Source organism: Mustelus asterias, chromosome X (genome assembly GCF_964213995.1).
Source record: "Mustelus asterias chromosome X, sMusAst1.hap1.1, whole genome shotgun sequence".
In the NCBI taxonomy this organism is placed as follows: domain Eukaryota; kingdom Metazoa; phylum Chordata; class Chondrichthyes; order Carcharhiniformes; family Triakidae; genus Mustelus; species Mustelus asterias.
Window position 1 is genome coordinate 10,810,787 of NC_135834.1, and position 19,145 is coordinate 10,829,931.

Genomic DNA, 19,145 nt, shown 5'->3' on the forward strand with positions numbered 1-19,145 from the left:
GAATGTGCAAACTCCACACAGACAGTGACCCAAGCCGGGAATCGAACCCAGGTCCCTGGAGCTGTGAAGCAGCAGTGCTAACCACTGTGCTACCGTGCCGCCCATGGTTAGAGGATTGGTTAACTAACAGAAAGCAAAGAGTGGGGGTAAATGGGTGCTTTTCTGGTTGGCAATCAGTGACTAGTGGTGTGCATCAGGGATCAGTGTTGGGACTGCAATTGTTTACGATTTACATAGATGATTTGGAGTTGGGGACCAAGTGTAGTGTGTCAAAATTCGCAGATGACACTAAGATGAGCGGCAGAGCAAAGTGTCCAGAGGATGCTGAAAGTCTGCAAAGGGATATAGATAGTCTAAGTGAGTGGGCAAGGGTCTGGCAGATGGAGTACAATGTTGGTAAATGTGAGCTCATCCATTTTAGTAGGAATAATAGCAAAAACTATTATTTAAATAGTAAAAAATTGCAGCATGCTGCTGTGCAGAGGGACCTGGGTGTCCTTGTGCAGGAATCTCAAAAAGTTGGTTTGCAGGTGCAGCAGGTAATTAAGAAGGCAAATGGAATTTTGTCCTTCATTGCTAGAGGGATGGAGTTTAAAAACAGCGAGGTTATGTTGCAGCTGTATGAGGTGCTGGTGAAGTCACACCTGGAGTACTGTGTACAGTTTTAGTCTCCTTACTTGAGAAAGGATATACTGGCACTGGAGGGGGTGCAGAGGAGATTCACAAGGTTGATTCCGGAGTTGAGGGTTGGCTTATGAGGAGAGACTGAGTAGACTGGGACTTTAGAATTGGAATTTAGAAGAATTAGGGGAGATCTTATAGAAACATATAAGGTTATGAAGGGAATAGATAAGACAGAAGCAGGGAGGTTATTTCCATTGGCAGATGAAACTAGAACTAGGGGGCATAGCCTCAAAATAAGGGGGAGCAGATTTAGGACTGAGTTGAGGAGGAACTTCTTCACACAAAGGGTTGTGAATCTGTGGAATTCCCTGCCCAGTGAAGCAGTTGAGGCTACCTCATTGAATGTATTTAAGGCAAGGATAGATACATTTTTGAACAGTAAAGGAATGAAGGGTTATGGTGAGCGGGTGGGTAAGTGGAGCTGAGTCCACAAGAAGATCAGCCATGATCTTATTGAATGGTGGAGCAGGCTGGAGGGGCCAGATGGCCTACTCCTGCTCCGAGTTCTTATGTTCTCCAGAGCCACAGCAATGTGGTTGACTCTTAAATAGCCCCTGAAATGGTCCAACAAGCCTCAATTCAAGGGGCGATTAGGATGGGCAATAAATGCTGGCCCAGCCAGCGACACCCACATCCCATGAATTAATAAAAAGATATATTGCCCAGCACACAATTGTAAGAAAATGCAGGAACCTGGGTTTGAATCCCAGCTTGTATCACTGTATGGAGTTTGCATGTTTTCCCCATGTCTGAATCGGTTTCCTCCGGTTTCCTCCCACAAGTTCGTAAGACGTGTTGGTTAGGTGCATTAGCCATGCTAAATTCTCCCTCAGTGTACCCGAACAGGAGTGTGGTGACTAGGGGGTTTTCACAGTGGCTTCATTGCAGCGCTAATGTGAGCCTACTCGTGACACTAATAAACAAACTTTAAAAATGTGACTCCAGAGTCACAGCAATGTGGTTGACTCTTAAATAGCCTCTGAAATGATAGAATCCCTACAGTGCAGAAGGAGGCCATTCGGCCCATCGGGTCTGCACCAAGCACAATCCCACCCAGGGTCTATTTTCATAACCCCTCATATTTACCCTGCTAATCCTCCTGACACTAGGGTTAATTTAGCATAGCCAATCCACCAAACCCGCACATCTTTGGACCCAAAAAGCCTCAGTTCAAGGGCCTATCTGGTTCACTAATGTCCTTCAGGGAAGGAAATCAGCCATCCTTACCCAGTCTGGCTTACATGTGACTCCAGAGCCACAGCAACGTGGTTGACTCTTAAATAGCCCTCTGAAATGGTCCAGCAAGCCTCAATTCAAGGGGTAATTAGGGACTTATTTTTGTAGTCCCTCACCAAGGGATTGCTACCCGGACCCCCTGCAGGCTGTTCAGATTGGGAGACCTTCAATCGCAACCTCGTCACTGTCCTGCGCTTCTGGGGCAAACCTTTTCATGGAGGCTTTTTCCCTCCTATTAGTCTCTGAAATTTAACTGCAGTAAATCTCTGCCTTCTTTCCAATTTTCATCTTTTCAAATCTGGGTCACAGTTCTCATCTAGTTGGGCATAACTTTTTTTTACTTCAAATATGTCTTTCTCTTTATTTCAAGTTTTACTTTGCTTGCTCCTGAAGGCTAATCTCTCTATTTAGGGCAAAATCGATACAGTGAATGTGGAAATTGAGTCCACCCAGTTCAGTTCTCAGATTCGGGAGCACCTATAAATCCCGATATTGAAACCAGACAGATATTGAAATCAGACCGCCAAGCTGGATAAAGTTAAAGTTTATTTATTAGTCACAAGTAAGGCTTACATTAACACTGCAATGAAGTTACTGTGAAATTCCCTAGTTGCCACACTCCGGCGCCTGTTTGGGTCAATGCACCTAACCAGCACGTCTTTCAGATTGTGGGAGGAAACCGGAGCACCCGGAGGAAACCCATGCAGAGACGGGGAGAACGTGCAGACTCCACACAGACAGTGACCCGAGCCAGGAATCGAACCCGGGTCCCTGGCGCTGTGAAGACTCGCATTCCAACCATTATTTTGTAAATTGAGTTTGTGTCTTTATATGCCCTGTTTGTGAACTGAAATCCCACTCACCTGACGAAGGAGCAGCAAGCGCTCCGAAAGCTAATGGCTTTTGCTCCCAAATAAACCTGTTGGACTTTAACCTGGTGTTGTGAGACTTCTTGCTGTGAAGCAGCAGTGCTAACCCCCCTGAGAATTGAAGACTTGTATGCAAAGGGGGCAATTCATAGAAACCCTACAGTACAGAAAGAGGCCATTCAGCCCATCGAGTCTGCCCCGACCACAATCCCACCCAGACCCTACTCCCATATCCCTACATATTTTACCCACTAACCTATACATCTCAGGACACTAAGGGGCAATTTTAACATGGCCAATCAACCTAACCCGCACATCTTTGGAGCGTGGGAGGAAACCGGAGCACCCGGAGGAAACCCACGCAGACACGGGGAGAATGTGCAGACTCCACACAGACAGTGACCCAAGCCAGGAATTGAACCCGGGTCTCTAGAGTTGTGAAGCAGCAGTGCTAACCACTGTGCTACAGTGCTGCCCGGGCAATAAATGCTGCCATGACATCCGTATCCCATGAATGAATAAAGAAAATATTGAGTACAATTGTAAGAAAATATTGAGTACAATTGTAAGAAACAGGCAGAGTGCCTCTGAATTTGATTTTGTTTATTTGGTTGGCCAAAAACATTGGCAGATTGGCCATGCTGGTGACTTCATTGTTTGAGAGTGCACATAGAAAATAAAATCCTGATTTAAGGACTGCTTCCTTCCCCTTTCGGTTTAATGGGACGACGTGTGGTTATTAGGGGGTTGCTTGAGGAAGCACTCGGTGTGTTGGTTCTTGTCCTGATGACTCTGGAGCCACACCCAGTCTCACCCTAGTGGCGCAATTAAAATCGTCCTTTTGCAGCGCTGCTATGGAGGCCGCTTCTGCTACCGATTCTGGTAGGATTTTCTCTTTTTTTGGGGGGGTTTCTCTTCCACATTTTTGTGGAAAAAGGTGATGTAAAATGAACAAAAGGGGTTATTGAAAGGCGGGGAGGGGTGGTTTAATGTTGGAGGAGTGAAGTAGGTCACTTTACCGAGCGTTAAAATCGAGCGAGGCTTGGCGGGGGGCTCGGGGCCTACGGGAGGAGTCGACGCGGACCCCAAGGCAGGCGCTGAAGGGGAGGGAGAAAATGGAGGATTGGCGGCTCCCTCATCACCCCCGATCTCCACAACTCCGTCCCCTGAGGAAATCGCAGCCACTTTTACCTCAGCTTTTTCTCGATGCGGCGATCCAGTCGCCGCCATGGTAGAGGCGCAACTTCCGGCGGGGGGGGGGGATCATGGCGGCCTATGTGACGGACGAGACCGGTGAGTTGCGCTCCTTTCCCGCTCGCCAAACACGGCGGGAGCTTCCTCCCCGAATTACCCACCGCTGCTGCTCCCTTTGCTGCCGCCCAGGCCGCGTCCATTAGGAGCTTGACCCGGCCAGAAGAATCAGGAAAGTCCGAGGCTGTGTTTGCGGCCTAGTACAGAAAAAAAATCCAATCGCCGCCTTTAATTAATAAAGCCAGCTATTTTCTTCAGATGTTCAAGTAAAATGTTGCCAAGATTTATCTTTTGACCTAATATTCCAATTTTTATTAAAATATTTTTATTAAATTACATTTTTGAAACTAAATTCATTGTTTCGGTCTTATGATAAGGGGAGTCAAAAGTTAATCACGTCTAAGTCTTGATATGAAATGTCTGAAGATGCTGTGGGTTCACATTCCAATCACCAATTTAATAAATTGCCCAGGATCCTGGACTAGCTCCATTTCATCCCTGTTTTGCCATTCTAAATCGTGATTCTTGTTTTCCCAAATAAAGGTCATGTTTGAAAAGTTAAAATGTATAACCCAATAACTAAAATGGGCACCACTGATTTTGTAAGATGAGCTTTTGCTCCTATTTCCCATTTGGTTGGTCTTGGTCACTGTAGCAAGCTGCTGAATGACAGCCAGGACTGACTTCCAAAGGAAGGCAGAATTGATGAAGCTAAATAGGAGTTGATGGGTGGACAACAAACTATGTTCACAGGCACTAATGAAAGTTGCTGGTAGATGCCTGGAAGCAGGTTTTTTTTCCTTCCCTGATTGTATATTTGTTTCCTACTGTTGTGAAATTTAAGAAAAATGTATCCTGTACAGGGTTTGTCACTAAATTATCACAATTAATGCATGAAAATGGTTGATTTAGACACTTGAGGGTTGCTGTTGCCTATGGAATTGTATTCCCACAATTTAAGTATGGCTAGTGCTGCATTAGAGTTTGACTCGGGTGGGACAGTGTTTAGCACTGCTGCCTCTCAATGCCAGGGACCTAGGTTCAATTCCGGCCTTGGGTGACCATGTGGAGTTTGCACATTCTCCCCGTGTCTGCATGGGTTTCCTCCCACGGTCCAAAGATGTGTAGGTTAGGTGGATTGGCCATGATAAATATGTAGGGATAGGGCCTGGGTGGAATGCTCTTTCGGAGAATCAGTGTAGACTCGATGGGCCAAATGGTCCTTCAAAACCTAACTGTTCCAATATTTTACCCTCGCTTCAGTGGAGGTGGAGCACCAGGGCTGGGCAAGAGCTGAGGGTTTGCAGGAATATCTTGAAGTATTCTTCTTAACAAAATGTTGGGCGTTTACTAAATCATTAGTTTTAAAGTGTGGTTAACAGGGCTATATTCTTCTATTGGTCACTTGGAAGATAAAGTTATTGTGGGATTTAATCCGGTGGATTTCTTTCAGTAACCTCTTCTACCTTATTGGGTCAGGACCCCCCCCCCCCCCCCCCCCCCGGAACCACCGAGCTATATAAATATTTAAATTTATATTTTTTCTCAACATTTGTAGGGAAATATATTCCTGCGTCACAGCGCCCTGATGGGACCTGGCGGAAGCCAAGGCGAGTAAGGGAAGGATATGTACCTCAAGAGGAGGTCCCAGTGTAAGTAACATTTTATAGAAACTAAATATTTGAAAGGCAAAAATGTTTCTAACTTTTTGTGAAAAGGTATGGGGAGGTGTCTATTTTCCATAGCTGTTCTACTAACTGTCTCTTACGACCTGCTGCCTTTTTCAGCATTGCATTACTTGTCACTTGCTGACAGTTAAAACCTATGAGCTACCTGGGAGTGTTTTCGCTCTCAAGTTCTAGCATTTTGCATTACATCTGCGCATATCATTTAGTTTTAATTCTAACTGGCAATCAAATATCAGCTTTGTCTTAGGAAGTTACAAATGAGTGAACTTGCCAGGTGATCACAGTCGTAGAACATATCTGCAAGTGCATTGTGTTGGGGTTTGATTTTTAAACTGTTCAGTCAGATGTTTTGCAGAAGGCAGCTCTTGTGTTTCACAAGTGCTTACGCATGAGCTGCAGGAGAAGGTCTGCCTGATCTGTGTCTTCAATTGTGTAGTGGTATTTTCATTAAATGTAAGAGGATGACCATAGTAACAGATGGGAAGAAATGCTTTCAATACTGAGGCCCAGTTGCATTAATTAAGCAAAATCATTTGTTTTGGACGTATTTAAAATATCGTTCATTTTCTTCAGTCTATGCACACTATCAACTCCAGTCTTGTTGTCACAAGCCAGCTTAATGTACATTTGCCATGCACAAAAGATTAGATTTGGGTGCTAATTAAAACGTCAGTGTCCCTTGAAACAATGGAAGAAGTTGAACTGAGCTATGCTCTGCAGAAATGTTCACTGGCAGGCCCTCTTGCTGGCACGATCTGAGCCCTGAACTGTCTCACTTCCTGGAGTTCAAAGAATTTCACTTGCATCTACCCTACTGGCCTCGTAGGAAAGACACTGTTCCTTGTTGAACTGAGAAATAATGATTAAGAAGCCCCACGTTTAATTTCTCTCATTTGTGTATAACCTCAGCATGCAAGGGCTAGGAAGGGGAAAAATCATCTGGGCCCCCAGCTCTGAATCATAATCCCTGCTCCGGGACAGTGATGTGGAGTTCTAAGTAAAACATTTTGAAACCAGTACAATGTAACATTTTCTCCATCCACATGCCTATCTTTAAGTTGAGGTGAAAAAATCTGATAACCACTAGTGTGTCCAGCAGATCCATTATCAAGGATAAAGAGGGACCGCTCCTTGTGTTGCAAAAAATCCTTCGAACTTGCAATACATAATGCTTCACTTGTATGTGGAATCCGCTTCTTAACGCAATTGACAGCTGGGGACTTAGTGGTAGGGAATCTGTTCTAAGCCTCTTCCTTTAGCTGTTGCCAAAGAAGACACTGTCGTGCATGGGGCGGGGGAGAGAATTTCAGACAGCGATTCAGTGACGTGGTTTTGCTTTTCTTCCTGATTTCTTGGGCTTCAATTTCATGGTATCAAAAGTGCTTAATTGCAGTGCTATATTGTAACTCAATGAGCGTTGAGGATCCCTTGTATTACTGTTTCTTAAAGCAATTAAGTCAACCTTTAGATGTGTATTAATGAAGTGCCTAGAATGTGATGTTTTGGGACTATAATTTTTAGCAACTACTTGTGGGATGTGGGCTTGCAGAGACTGCCTGATCACAATCACGTTACTGGAGAGAGAATTGGACACTGGTGACCCTGAAGAGGCAAGGAAAGTTATACTGGGCTGCTCCTCTTGGCAAGCTGCAGAAGAACGTTAAAGGCTTGCAGGCAGCTTGCTCGCATGCCCTTTTAGCCAAAATTAAGATCTGGAGAGGAAAGGCAAAAATACTTTTAAACCTGTCTTCCCACCCTGCTCTTGAAGGCACTGGCTCTTATTGAGGTTTCCTATTCCAAGTCCTGGTGTGTGAGCTGAAATAATGTATGGCCAGACTGTATGGCTGGGAGGATACATCAAGAACCTAGTTCTGACCTTCACCCCATGTCCACACATGCACTTTCTGGTAGATGAGACTGGATGGTGTTTGGGGATGGCTGACTTTATTTCCCTTCTTTCTCCTTCCCCATCTCAAACGATTGAACCCAGGCCTAGTACATGTACCTTTTACCTGTAAGGCCATCAGGGACCCAAAAAAAAGCTCTTAGGAAACATGCAATATTGCCCCAACTGGTAAACTTTTAAACACGGAATAACATTTAAATAAAAGCAAAAGTATTGCGGATGCTGGAAATCCCTGCTGAGTTTATCCAGCATTTTCTGTTTTTACACTGGATAACAATCAGTTATTTTTGACTTAATGTAATTACTGCAGGCATGTACATTTTCCGCAAATGGTTAATTTTTCAAAATTCTTGAATGAAAAATCAAAATCGGGACAAACCTGTAATCCTTTAATGTTTCTTGGCATTAAGAGCCCACTTAATTGGGATAAATATCAAATATTGGAAACCTTTAATTCAGCTGATGTGCGCAATTTTGTACAAAAATGGCTACGCAAAAGTTGAGAGAATGCTATTTTACTCAACAGGTATTGCATTTCCAGGGGCGTATCTTCTGCATTGTAAAAGGTATTGGATCTGAGTCTTTACTGCTCCCTCGTGATGAATAATGCACGCCTCTGATTCCCACGCTCGCTCACTGCGCAAAGTAGCTTTAATATTGATTTTTGGCACAATGCAATGTTAAGTTTTGTCTTAATAGGAAAACATCATCCATCATATTGGCACCCAATGAAAGTCAAGTTTCAAGTGTTGCTGGATTGCAATGCACTGCTTTTGTAGCAGTTCTTGATAAAATACATGTGCAAATTTTCTAATTAAAAATTATTTCAACAAATGACATCGAATTAACACACACCATTGTGAAAACTCAAGATATTTTGAATTTTAATAAAGCCAGTTAGCATGTTGATCTCCAGAGGTTAGTAAGAAATACAGCAGTCATTATAAATCATAGCTTTCTCTCACTATGAATATCCTTCCAAAGTTTGCATTCATAACTAGAAATATTTCTCTAGTTTTGCATGACTCTCAGCTTGAACTGTTTTACCTTTTACTAATTTGTCTCCTGTGACATTGCAGATGGCCACGACATAGTTCAAATTTATTTTCAGATCGAGTTGGGTTGGAGGATGTGTAATAGTGGAACTGGGTTGGGGGCAGGGTGGAATGAGGCAAATGAATGAGGTGGGATGGAGTGAAGAGAGTTGGGAAGAACTGGTAGTGGAGGACCACCATAAAATGGGTGATGGTCGTTGAAATAGATCTCTGCCTTGGAAGACTTCAATACAAAGTTTTTGGGGATGAAATGATAATGACTGGACAATTCAGCTAGCTGTTTTACTGAACAAGAGGGGTCCAGCTCAGTGAGTTTTGGGAATTTGGGGGTAGCACGGTGGTACAATGGTTAGCACTGCTGCCTCACAGCGCCAGGGACCTGGGTTCGATCCCCAGCTTGGGTCACTGTCTGTGTGGAGTTTGTACATTCTCCCTGTGTCTGCGTGGATTTCCTCCCACACTCCAAAGTTGTTCAGGTTAGGTTGATTGGCAGTGCTAAATTGCTTCTTAGTGTCAGGATGTTAAGGTTATGGGGATGGGGGCTGGGTTGATTGTGCTTGGTGGGCCGAATGGCCTCTTTCTGCGCTGTAGGGATTCTGATTAGTTCTTCCATCAGGGGAAGATGTTGGCGTGGCTAGGAAATGAGACTGGGAATGTTAAGAGGGCTAAGGGGAAAGCTCCAAAGTGAAGTTGTGTTGGTCCATTTGAACCAGCAGGTGGGTTGGAACAGATGATGGGATGAGTCGTGGAGGGTTGGCAGGCAGCAGGATGTAAAGGGCATCTTTTGGATCAAATCACCCTGTCTGTGGCTTTTCATATTTTTGCTTCCTTTCCTAATAAAAGTAGATTTCCGCTTGCATTTCTATCCTGCTTTCTGTGCTTAATGTGAGAATTTGAGAGATTGTTTGGGCTGTTGCATCATGTTAAATGGTGACTCCACTTCCTAATTATCATATTGGTGGCTCTGTCAATGGAGCACCTTTAGGAATCCTGAGACCACTTGTCATTTTTAATATTGGAGCTTGAGTTTTTAACCTTCTATTTCATTTTCTTCATACTTGCTCCATCTTCCATTGTTTTACCCGCCTCTAATAAACAGGACCTGATTCAGTGCTGAAAAGCTTCATGCCTTGATGGAAAGTTCAGTTCATGCTTTTCAAGCTTGATAAATCCAGCTTCTCTCATTCTTTTTCAACCTTGATGTACTGCTTTACCTACGTTTCTCCAAGTAACAAATACAGCATGCTTTAACATTTATCTTCCTCTCTTTCACACCCACCATCCCCCATGTGTTATGCTCGCAATACTGCATGCGCAAAAGTAACTGCATAATTTGGAGATGTTTAATATTCTATCAACGCCACCACCTGCTTTGCCTGTTTTATTCATTTCATTTCAATCACTGTAATGGTGATACCATGACTGTTTGTTCAGCTGATGTAAAATGCCCCCCTTTTTGATGTTGCACAAGTTTGTTGATAACCAACTGAGCTCTCTTTGTGAACATTTACGCTGAAGTGCAAGGTTGCTCGGGGCAGCGCTGAACAGGCAAATTATCTAGTTGCACCTTTTGACTGTCCAGTTGCCAGTCTTTTATGTCAAAGGAGGAAATTGTGACTGCAATAACTACAAAAAATTGTTCAGAGAGTGATGCAAAATTTATATAAAGCAAGTTAATCTTAATTTCATGCCCCTAAATTGGTAATTTGCAACAGCTACTTGCTTGCCAGGTGGACAACTTGCTATTTGTGCACCAGTCTTCAGCGCAGTGCAGGCAAGAGTTTATTACTGCTTCCCTTTATCAGCCTATAATTGTGTATTATGGATCTCTTTTTTAGGGTTTTCTGCCAAACAACCGTAACAAAGATGGCTTGCCATATTGACCCTGGTGGTTACTTTCTACTAATTTTTACTGCTTTGGGTGATGTGGCTTCATGGAAGCAGCTTATTTTGCACTTGGCCACCTCCAGGCTGGTTTGTAAACAGCTGCAATTTTTGGGAACTAATTTAACACCACCTCTGGGGAAGGGATCTGATTGAAACATTTTGCTGTTCTTGTGGGAAGCCTTTTATGAAGGAGTTTATTCCGTTATCCCTTGAGACAGCCATGGTCAGACTGTTACAATTGCCCTGAGTCAAAGGTAATCCTTGCAGGGATATGTTGACTGTTGGCAACAGTATCCTCCAAATCTTCATGTTCCCACCAACCACCAGAGTCAATCAAGTGCCTCTGTTACAATTGTTTCTAGCTGTACCCTGTTATGCTTTTTCTCATGTTCTCCGTGTGTAGGAGCAGATGTGCTGTACATTGGCACAATAGCCATTATATCTACTGACAGCCGGATTCCCCCCCCCCCCCACCCCGGGCTCTAGTTAATGGGGTGTAATTCATTAGGTGCCATCCAGCATCTCGTCCCAAGTGTCTGTCATTACTGTCAGTTTCAATAACAAATTTAGTTAGCAGGGGCATCAAGGGAAAAAAAGAGATGTGTGGCAGGAGGGCATGTTAACCAGAAAATACACTGTTGTAAGGGGTGGGTAATTTTTGACTCCGAACAGCTCACCACCTTCTCGAAGACATTTAGGATAGAAATAAATGCTGGCCGTGCCAGTGACACCCACATTCTATGAAAGCATTAAAAAAACTTAGACCAATGGGCCAATCACTTTCAAACACGACTGTTTCAAAAGCTGGGGGGTCTTGGGCTTGATTTGGCAGTGATGCACTTAGACATCAAATGAGGATGGCAGGATCAAGTTTGGCCATTCCCTGCGTAGTTGGCACACTGTCTCAGTTCAGGCACAGAGTAGTCACTTCAGTGAGATAGCAGAGGGTGGCTAGTGCCCATGGATTAGCAGAGGGTGGCTAGTGCCCATGGATCAGTAGCCCAGCAAGTGTCAGGAGAGGAGCAAATCAGAAAAAGTAGATTAAACTGTTTTTGATGACCAGTCTGTATCCCACTTCGCATGGCCTGTTATTATCTGTATTTGTTGTGTGCAGGTACGAAAACAAGTATGTGAAGTTTTTCAAAAGCAAACCCGACCTGCCACCTGGCCTTAACCCCGATGAATCCGCCAAAAGCAAGCAGCAACAGTCAAAGCACGACGGAGAGTTGGCTGGGTTATCCAAGTCAGCTAAACGCAACCTCAAGCGCAAAGAGAAGCGCAAACAGCAGCAGGAAAGTGACGGCACCGCCGAGGCCGATGAGCTGAGTCAGACATTGCAGAAAACCACCATTGGTGGCGGTAGCGGCAGCAGTCCGAACTCGCAGGCTGCTGTGTCGCAAGGCGATCATGATGGAGTAGAAAAGGCGAAGAAGGTAAAAAATCTTAAAAAGAAACTGCGCCAAATCAATGAACTGCAGCAAAAACTAGACTCTGGTGAGATTAAACAGGCGACGAAAGAGCAGCTGGAAAAGCTGAGCCGCCGGAAACTGCTGGTGGAGGAGCTGGAGGGTTTGGAACTGGGTTTATAGTAATAACTGTTGTATGCCGCCAAGGATACTGGGCGAGTCATTGTTCCATACCCACAAAAGATATCCACGCCGAATAACTATCAGATAATACAGGCTTGAGTCTTAGAGACCAAGGGTCTCAATAGGACATCATCGTCCACGCTGGTCCTCGTGCTGCCTTTCACACTGTTAGTTTTATTAGAAACGGAGGGAATATTTTTCAGAAAAGTTTCATTCCTAAGCCTTGAGAAAGAGGTATGGAATAAATGTACTGTTCAGTGGACTGCATTGGGTATTCTCTGTTAGACCACGTGACTTCAGAATATTGTCAGTACACTGCACCTATCATCGAGTACTTGGTCTGGACTAAGGGATTCACCATGTCGAGGAGCCTGATCGTCATCTCATTCCTTCACGTTGCTGGGGAGGAAAAAAAATCCAGTGTTCAATTCAGCAGAACTGTTCAAGGCAACACCCCACCCCTTTGTTTTTGTATTTGAGCACATTTGAGGGGGAGTAAGATGGATTGTTGAAGTAGAAATGGCCCTCTTCGGGATGCTGTTGCACTTCTAATTATTTTTGAATTGTGCTTGCTCCCAAGAACGCGATAGGGGATAATTAAATTACTATTTGTATGTCTCCCATTGGTGACCGCTTGTCGAAAGGCATTAATAAAAATCATTTTTGTGCGTCCTTCAAAACTGCAGAATGAAAATGATAAGCATTTTTTAATGATGTGCCGGCTGTGCGTTAACCGGTGTAAAAGTTAACAATGCAATACTCGTTTGAAGTCGTTGACTTGAATGGTGCTGTTAACCTTTGTTCAGCTTTGATTTTCTCACTGTCTGTCTTGTATGTCATCAGTATCATTACAGAGCTGTGCAGCAGTCCCTGAATATGGACAACAAGCATCACCATGGGTTATCAAGAATTGATCTACAGAGCAGCCATTGTGCTGCAGTGAAATTCACTCTGTGAAATTCTTTGGGATGTTTCTCAGATGAGGCACAATAAAAATGCAATTTCTTTCTTTTAAACTGCCCATCTATATTGAATGCCAATATGTTTGGATAGGGTTGGCCACTTGCTAGGTGGCCCTCATATGGGGTGGAGGAGGGGGGAGTGGTGAGAGATATCTTGACCACTGGAATCATTGGCTTGAGATATAAAACCAGGTTGTGCACCCCAAAAGTAAGTCATGAATGTTGCACACCTGTCCTCGCATGCTAACGGTTATCGCAAACTCTCGATTCAGGTAATGGAGGTCATTTCAAGTATGACGTTTTCAATGTGATGCATTGGCTGCAGATGGGTATGGAATGGGCTGTGGCATTGGTGATCTTGCTGCCAAATGGCAATACTCTGGGGAAGTTGGCAAAAGAGACCAGAACTGCTGGATTAATTCTCAATATGGAGCAGATTACCTGCCCCAATAATTTACACAGGTAATATATCTGTCCCCATATGCTAACAACCATCTCAAACACTCTATCTGTGTGATACAGAGGCAAACATATTGCAGTTGTCTAAATTCAGTGTTATATAATGAGGATGCCAGTTAATTGGCTAAGGGTTAAAAGCCATATTTTATATAATTAGATTGTTCATTTTAAAGGGATCCTAAAATCAACTCCACCAGTTTTCTTAATTTAGTTACAAGATAATTTATTTTTATGACCCGGTTTAAAGATTCAAAATGAAAGCTGCCAACATTGCATTGTTTGCTGGGACTTTGCAAGTTTTTAGTCCTTGCATCATTGACATTTTAACTTTTGTATATTGTATATATTTTAGATGTACATTGAGGAAAGTAATCTGAAATGCACGCAATCTAGAGTTAACAAACGGAGCAAAATCCTTCACAGGTGTGACTTAAAGTGGCAGCTGGTGATCAGTGTAGATTTTACGGTGTATCTGTCTGACTTGCAGTCTTGTTGAATATAATCCAGATTGAATATAGATCATCCTTTTACAAGTGTTCTCTCGTTAAATACCAAGAGGTTGTGGAAGTGTTGAATACAGGCAGTGAATTCCCTTTGAATTTCTTAGTGGTTGCAAATCAGCGAATACCTCAGTGCAGTGGTGAAGATTCAGCTTTAGTGCGAGGAGTTTTGGCTTCTGAAGCACTCGTGTTACCACAGGTTCTGAGACAGTTCAGGGTGTATGTGTATTATCCCACATGGACACAACTGAATGGGAACTTAACCCCACCTGTCACTTTATACATTTTTATTTAAATTTAATCGGATAATTTGCCTGGATTGATAGGAGAACAGCACTGATGTTTTTGATAATATTTACTGTAAACCTGGGCCAAACCCATCTTAAAGTGGGTGCAACTTGTTGCAGCAATAATGTGGCATTACATTGTGGACGCTGGCTCCTGCCAACGGTTCCTATGCAAATAGGGGGAGTGGAAAATGAGATACTGGAGGATCAGTTGCCTTGGTTTACTAAACGTGTGAACCTACCTGGGAATTGTAGCACTGGCAGAGGCCTGTTCTCTTGACATGTGCTTGTATAAGGGCAACCTGTGATGTAGGAGAACTTTTTTTTTCAAATCCAGTTTTCTCCCTATTGTTTGGAAGGCACTAGTTGGTGATGTCCAATAATCACCTCCCAGAAGTGCTGGCAGTCTCTGATACCTAGGTAGGTGAGCACAGGCTATTTGAATCATAGAATCACAGTGCAAAAGGAGGCTATTCAGCCTGTCAGACCTGCACCGACAACAATCCCACCCAGGCCCTATCCTATAGCCCCACATAATTACTCTAATTTACTTTGACACTCGAGCAATTTTCAACCTAACCTGCACATCTTTGGAGCGTGGGAGGAAACCGGGGCACTCGGAGGAAACCCACGCAGACACGGGGAAAATGTGCAAACTCCACACAGTCACCCAAAGCCAGAATTGAACCCAATTCCCTAGTGCTGTGAAGCAGCAGTGTTAACCACTGTGCCACCCGTGGTTGAACTCATTCAACCCAAGCATAATCTTGTGCTCATACTGCATCCACACACGTGCCCTTCCTGCAGGGGCCATGTTCCCAAGCCCAACAGCACTGGCTAATTGTAGTTCCCTGACTACCACCACATTGTGGATGGGTTAACATGGACTGTAAAGAACTGGACATTTGAGTCTGGGTCCTTTAAGAACTCGGTACCACTTGAGTGATGTATTTACTTATTAAGACACTAAGTGAGTTTGGAAAAAATCACCTGAAATGGTTAACATAATTCACAATATTTAACTGACAGCATTGCGTGCTTTTCCAAAACCTTGACCGCTCAGTCACAACCTACAGCAATAAAATGAAGACCATGTTTCATAGATTATATTTTTGTAATTACTTCGGCTTCTCAAATTTTTCCGTGACCTGTTTTGTTTTTGCCACTCCAACCTCGCCTGCTAGCACTTTTCATGATCAAGGGGCAAGCCTATGGTTTCTGTACAGAACTAGGTAAAATTAGGAAATAAACTGTCTTCTGTCTGACTTGAGCTGCCCTGGTAGCACTGCCCTACACAGACTTGACCGTCTAGAAGGCTTGATTGGCAGCCTATACGGAGTTAGCTGATCGCTGGAGTAGTTTGGGTTGTTATATGGCTGCAGTGCAGTCAGGGTTAGAGTTGCCGCTTGCTATTCAGTAACTTCTGAAAGTATGCATCTTTGGGCAACTGGTAACCATTAGGATTGATGCACAGTTTAGACTTGAGCATGATTGGCCACTTCAGCTAGTCAGTATCTTTGAAATCGGTAGATTTCTATTGGCAGGGGACTTTTTAGAAGGTCAGTGCTGAATGCGCACAAACTGAAGTTTTCAGACCATCTTCGACTTTAGGAATCTTTAGGATTTTTCTTTTGGGGCAGGGAGTATAAGATGGTCAGTGGGGTTGAAATTGAGTCCTTAAGTATGATTTTTAAAAGCTGAATAGTGTTATTCATCTCAGTATGGGTTAAGCAAACCTGAAACTCATTGGTATTACTGTGTTATCTTTATCTTCCCTCAGGCTTTGTTTCCTCACAGGTGTGCAGCTCTTAGCCACCCATTAGTACCTTGCTTAATGGCCATTAAAATAGGAGTTTGATATTGGGTGCTGGCAGATTATCTTGATCCAGGGCATCACAGCGTGACCCCATTTTTATCTGCTCCTCGTGTTCGTACACGTGTGCTTCCAGCAGTGATCATTGGTTAGTGAGCGGGAGCCTGGCTTGACTTTCCTGTCTTAAGCTTTGTAGTATCAGTATTCCTATAGATGTTTTGCTAATAGCCAACGGAGCACAGAGCAGACACTGAGTCTGATGCTTCCTAGTTTGTATGGCTTAGCATCTCAGGAAGTGATGCATTTACTCATAAGGTCACTTGGGAAGCTAATTTTGTTATCTGTTCTCTTACTTGTTGGATGCTTCCAAAGAAGGTGAATCCTGCAGATTGGTACCACAGTTTGCAACAGGTTTTCACTCCCCACAAAGAATGGAAGAGTCACTTCTGTCTGTTGGTACCAGCTCACTCATTACATGATGAGTTTGATTGAAGGGTGTTGTTGAGATATCCAGCATTCACCACCCAGTTCATGGTATTGGAATATTTGACTTTAAACAGGATTGAAACTTAGAAGAAAAATGGAAATAAAATGTTTTACTGTAAGTAACTATCAAATGTGTTGCTTGCTGTGTGTGATGTGTGGATTATCAGTGACTTGGTTTTTAAAAAAAAGCTTTTTCCAGAGCTAGTGAATAAAGTTGAAATATGTGATCAATCAATGCCTGTGCTTGCTTTTAATTAAGGGGAGACGATGGCCTAGTGGTATTATCGCTAGATCCAGAAACTCAGCTAATGTTCTGGGACCCGGGTTCGAATCCTGCCATAGCAACTGATGGAATTTGAATTCAATAAAAGATATCTGGAATCAAGAATCTACTAATGACCATGAAACCATTGTCGATTGTCAGAAAAACCCTGTTCACTAATATCCTTGGAAGGAACTCTGCTGTCCTTACCCAGTCTGGCCTACGTGTGTGTTAATGTGGTTGACTCTCAACTATCCTCGGGCTACTAGGGATGGCTAATAAATGCTAGCCAGCTAGCGACACCCATGTCCCACGAATTAATAAAAAAAAGTTTGAACGTACTCAATAATTGAGCATCAGGGATAGAGCATTATAAAGATTTACAATCTTCTGAGTGTAGAAATTTTTCAACTGACCTCTAAACTAGGGCTGGGTAGTAAATGCTGTCTAGCCAGCAACGTCCATATCCCAGGAATTAATTTAAAAATAAAATTAAAACTGTTCATCCAGGACATAGCTCAAGGTGAATTTGTGGGGTCTCAGTAATCACCTGATTTGCTTTTAGCCCAGATATTAAATGGTAGTTTATTAAACCCCAGTTGCAATGAAGCTATGATTCCTTACACAAAACATTGGGTACCCAATGTGGAGAAATATTAGCTGGACATTGCTGCATGATAAGTTTGTCTAAACAATCACTTGGGAGCAATATGAGCCTTTGGGTTTGGTTTCAAATTCCAAGCCATGGGCTACTATCTGAGTCAGAAAGCTATGGGATAAAGATCAGCTCCGGTGACTTGAGCACAGAAGCTGGGCTGACACTCCAGTCTTTCTATAGAAGGACAAGGTCAGCAGACCAATCCTGCCAGTGCCAGTCGTTCAAAGTCACTGGGTCAAAATTCTGGAACTCCCTAACAGCACTGTAGGTGTACCTACACTACGTGGACTGCAGCGGGTCAATAAGGCAACTCGCCACCACCTTCTCTGAGCCATTTGAGGTGAGTAATAAATGCTGGCCAGCTAGCGCCACCCACATGAATAAAACGTACTGACGGAGTGCTGCATTGTTGAGAGCTTGTCCCTGGCTGCAATGTTAAACCAATGCTTTGCCCTTGGGTTAACACTGGCACTATTTTTGATAACATCCTGCTGATATTTTGGTCAACATTTATTCCTCAATCGGTATCAGTAAGGCAAATCATCTGGTCATATTATTTGTGAGACGATGTGCAAATTGCTGCATTTCCTACATTACAACAATGGCAAGCACAACTACTCTGTTCGCTATAAGTGCTTGGAACATCCTGAGGTGTCACTGTAGAAGCGCAAGACTGTTGAAGGGCAAATTATCTGTGCGCATTGCATAATTGCAAATTGAATACTGACTGATAGCGATTCGGTTAGATGCAAATCAAACCGTTTTTCAAGAAACGTTGAGTAGTTGAACACGCAGTCGCGGTAGATCCCAGCTCCCATGCTTGGTCTTGACTGAGCTGATATCAGCCAGGAAAGCCGTACGGCGTGCTGCAATTGACCTCCATGTCCTTGGGTGCTGGGAAGGAAAATCATCCGTGGTTCACAATGTCCGTCACAATCCACGGCTCCCCCTTCTTCATTTTGTTGGGACAAGATCAGGTTGGCATTGCCTCTGATGACTCAATGATAAAATACCCCTCAAACGTGGGGTGATATACCAGAGAGTGACAATGCTCATGGAGCTGTACCTCATTAAGCAACTTAGTGACTTGAGAGGATAATGAAGTAGAAATAATTATTGATCTATTGCTGCAGTTTAAAATGTTAAAATTCTTGTATTATGAAGCTCTTGGGAGTGCAGCAGTGTGTTCCTTTTAAAACAGAACTACCACAGATTTCTAAGCTACAACTATCTGCAATGTGTGAACAACTTTCTGACTTCTCCATCTGCGCCCATGGGTTGGTGTCCCACAGATTCTGCTTGTATGTAATTAGATGATGTGACCACAGAAGGTCAAATTCAAACAGTGCATCAGGTTAGCCAGAGGTGTTGAGTGGAAAGCCATTAGAAAGGAAGTTGGGAAGTTTAAGAATGAATATCTGGCTAAGTAGGCACAGTAGTCTGAAGATTGTGGATTCAAGTCTTACTCCTACATAAATCTAGGCAGGGAGTGCTGCACTGTCTGAGGTGCCATCTTTTGGATTAAATGTTAAATTGAGGTCCCATCTGCCCTT

General features: G+C 43.4%; 1 protein-coding gene across 3 annotated transcripts; it reads left to right on the forward strand.

The window, feature by feature from the left end:
* The first annotated feature begins 3,569 nt into the window (after nt 1-3,569).
* Nucleotides 3,570-16,897, forward strand: pym1 (PYM homolog 1, exon junction complex associated factor). Of its 3 annotated transcripts, XM_078201117.1 has the most exons (4): nt 3,593-3,671; nt 5,599-5,692; nt 8,161-8,200; nt 11,691-16,897. In XM_078201117.1, exons 2-4 carry the CDS (start codon nt 5,668-5,670, stop codon nt 12,163-12,165), a joined length of 540 nt encoding a protein of 179 aa, XP_078057243.1. In that variant the 5' UTR covers nt 3,593-3,671; nt 5,599-5,667; the 3' UTR covers nt 12,166-16,897. The 3 variants fall into 3 exon arrangements, with proteins under 3 accessions (XP_078057241.1, XP_078057243.1, XP_078057242.1); XM_078201115.1 differs by lacking the exon at nt 8,161-8,200 and having other exon boundaries at nt 3,570-3,671; XM_078201116.1 differs by lacking the exons at nt 3,593-3,671; nt 8,161-8,200 and adding an exon at nt 3,895-4,082.
* Nucleotides 16,898-19,145: the final 2,248 nt, after the last annotated feature.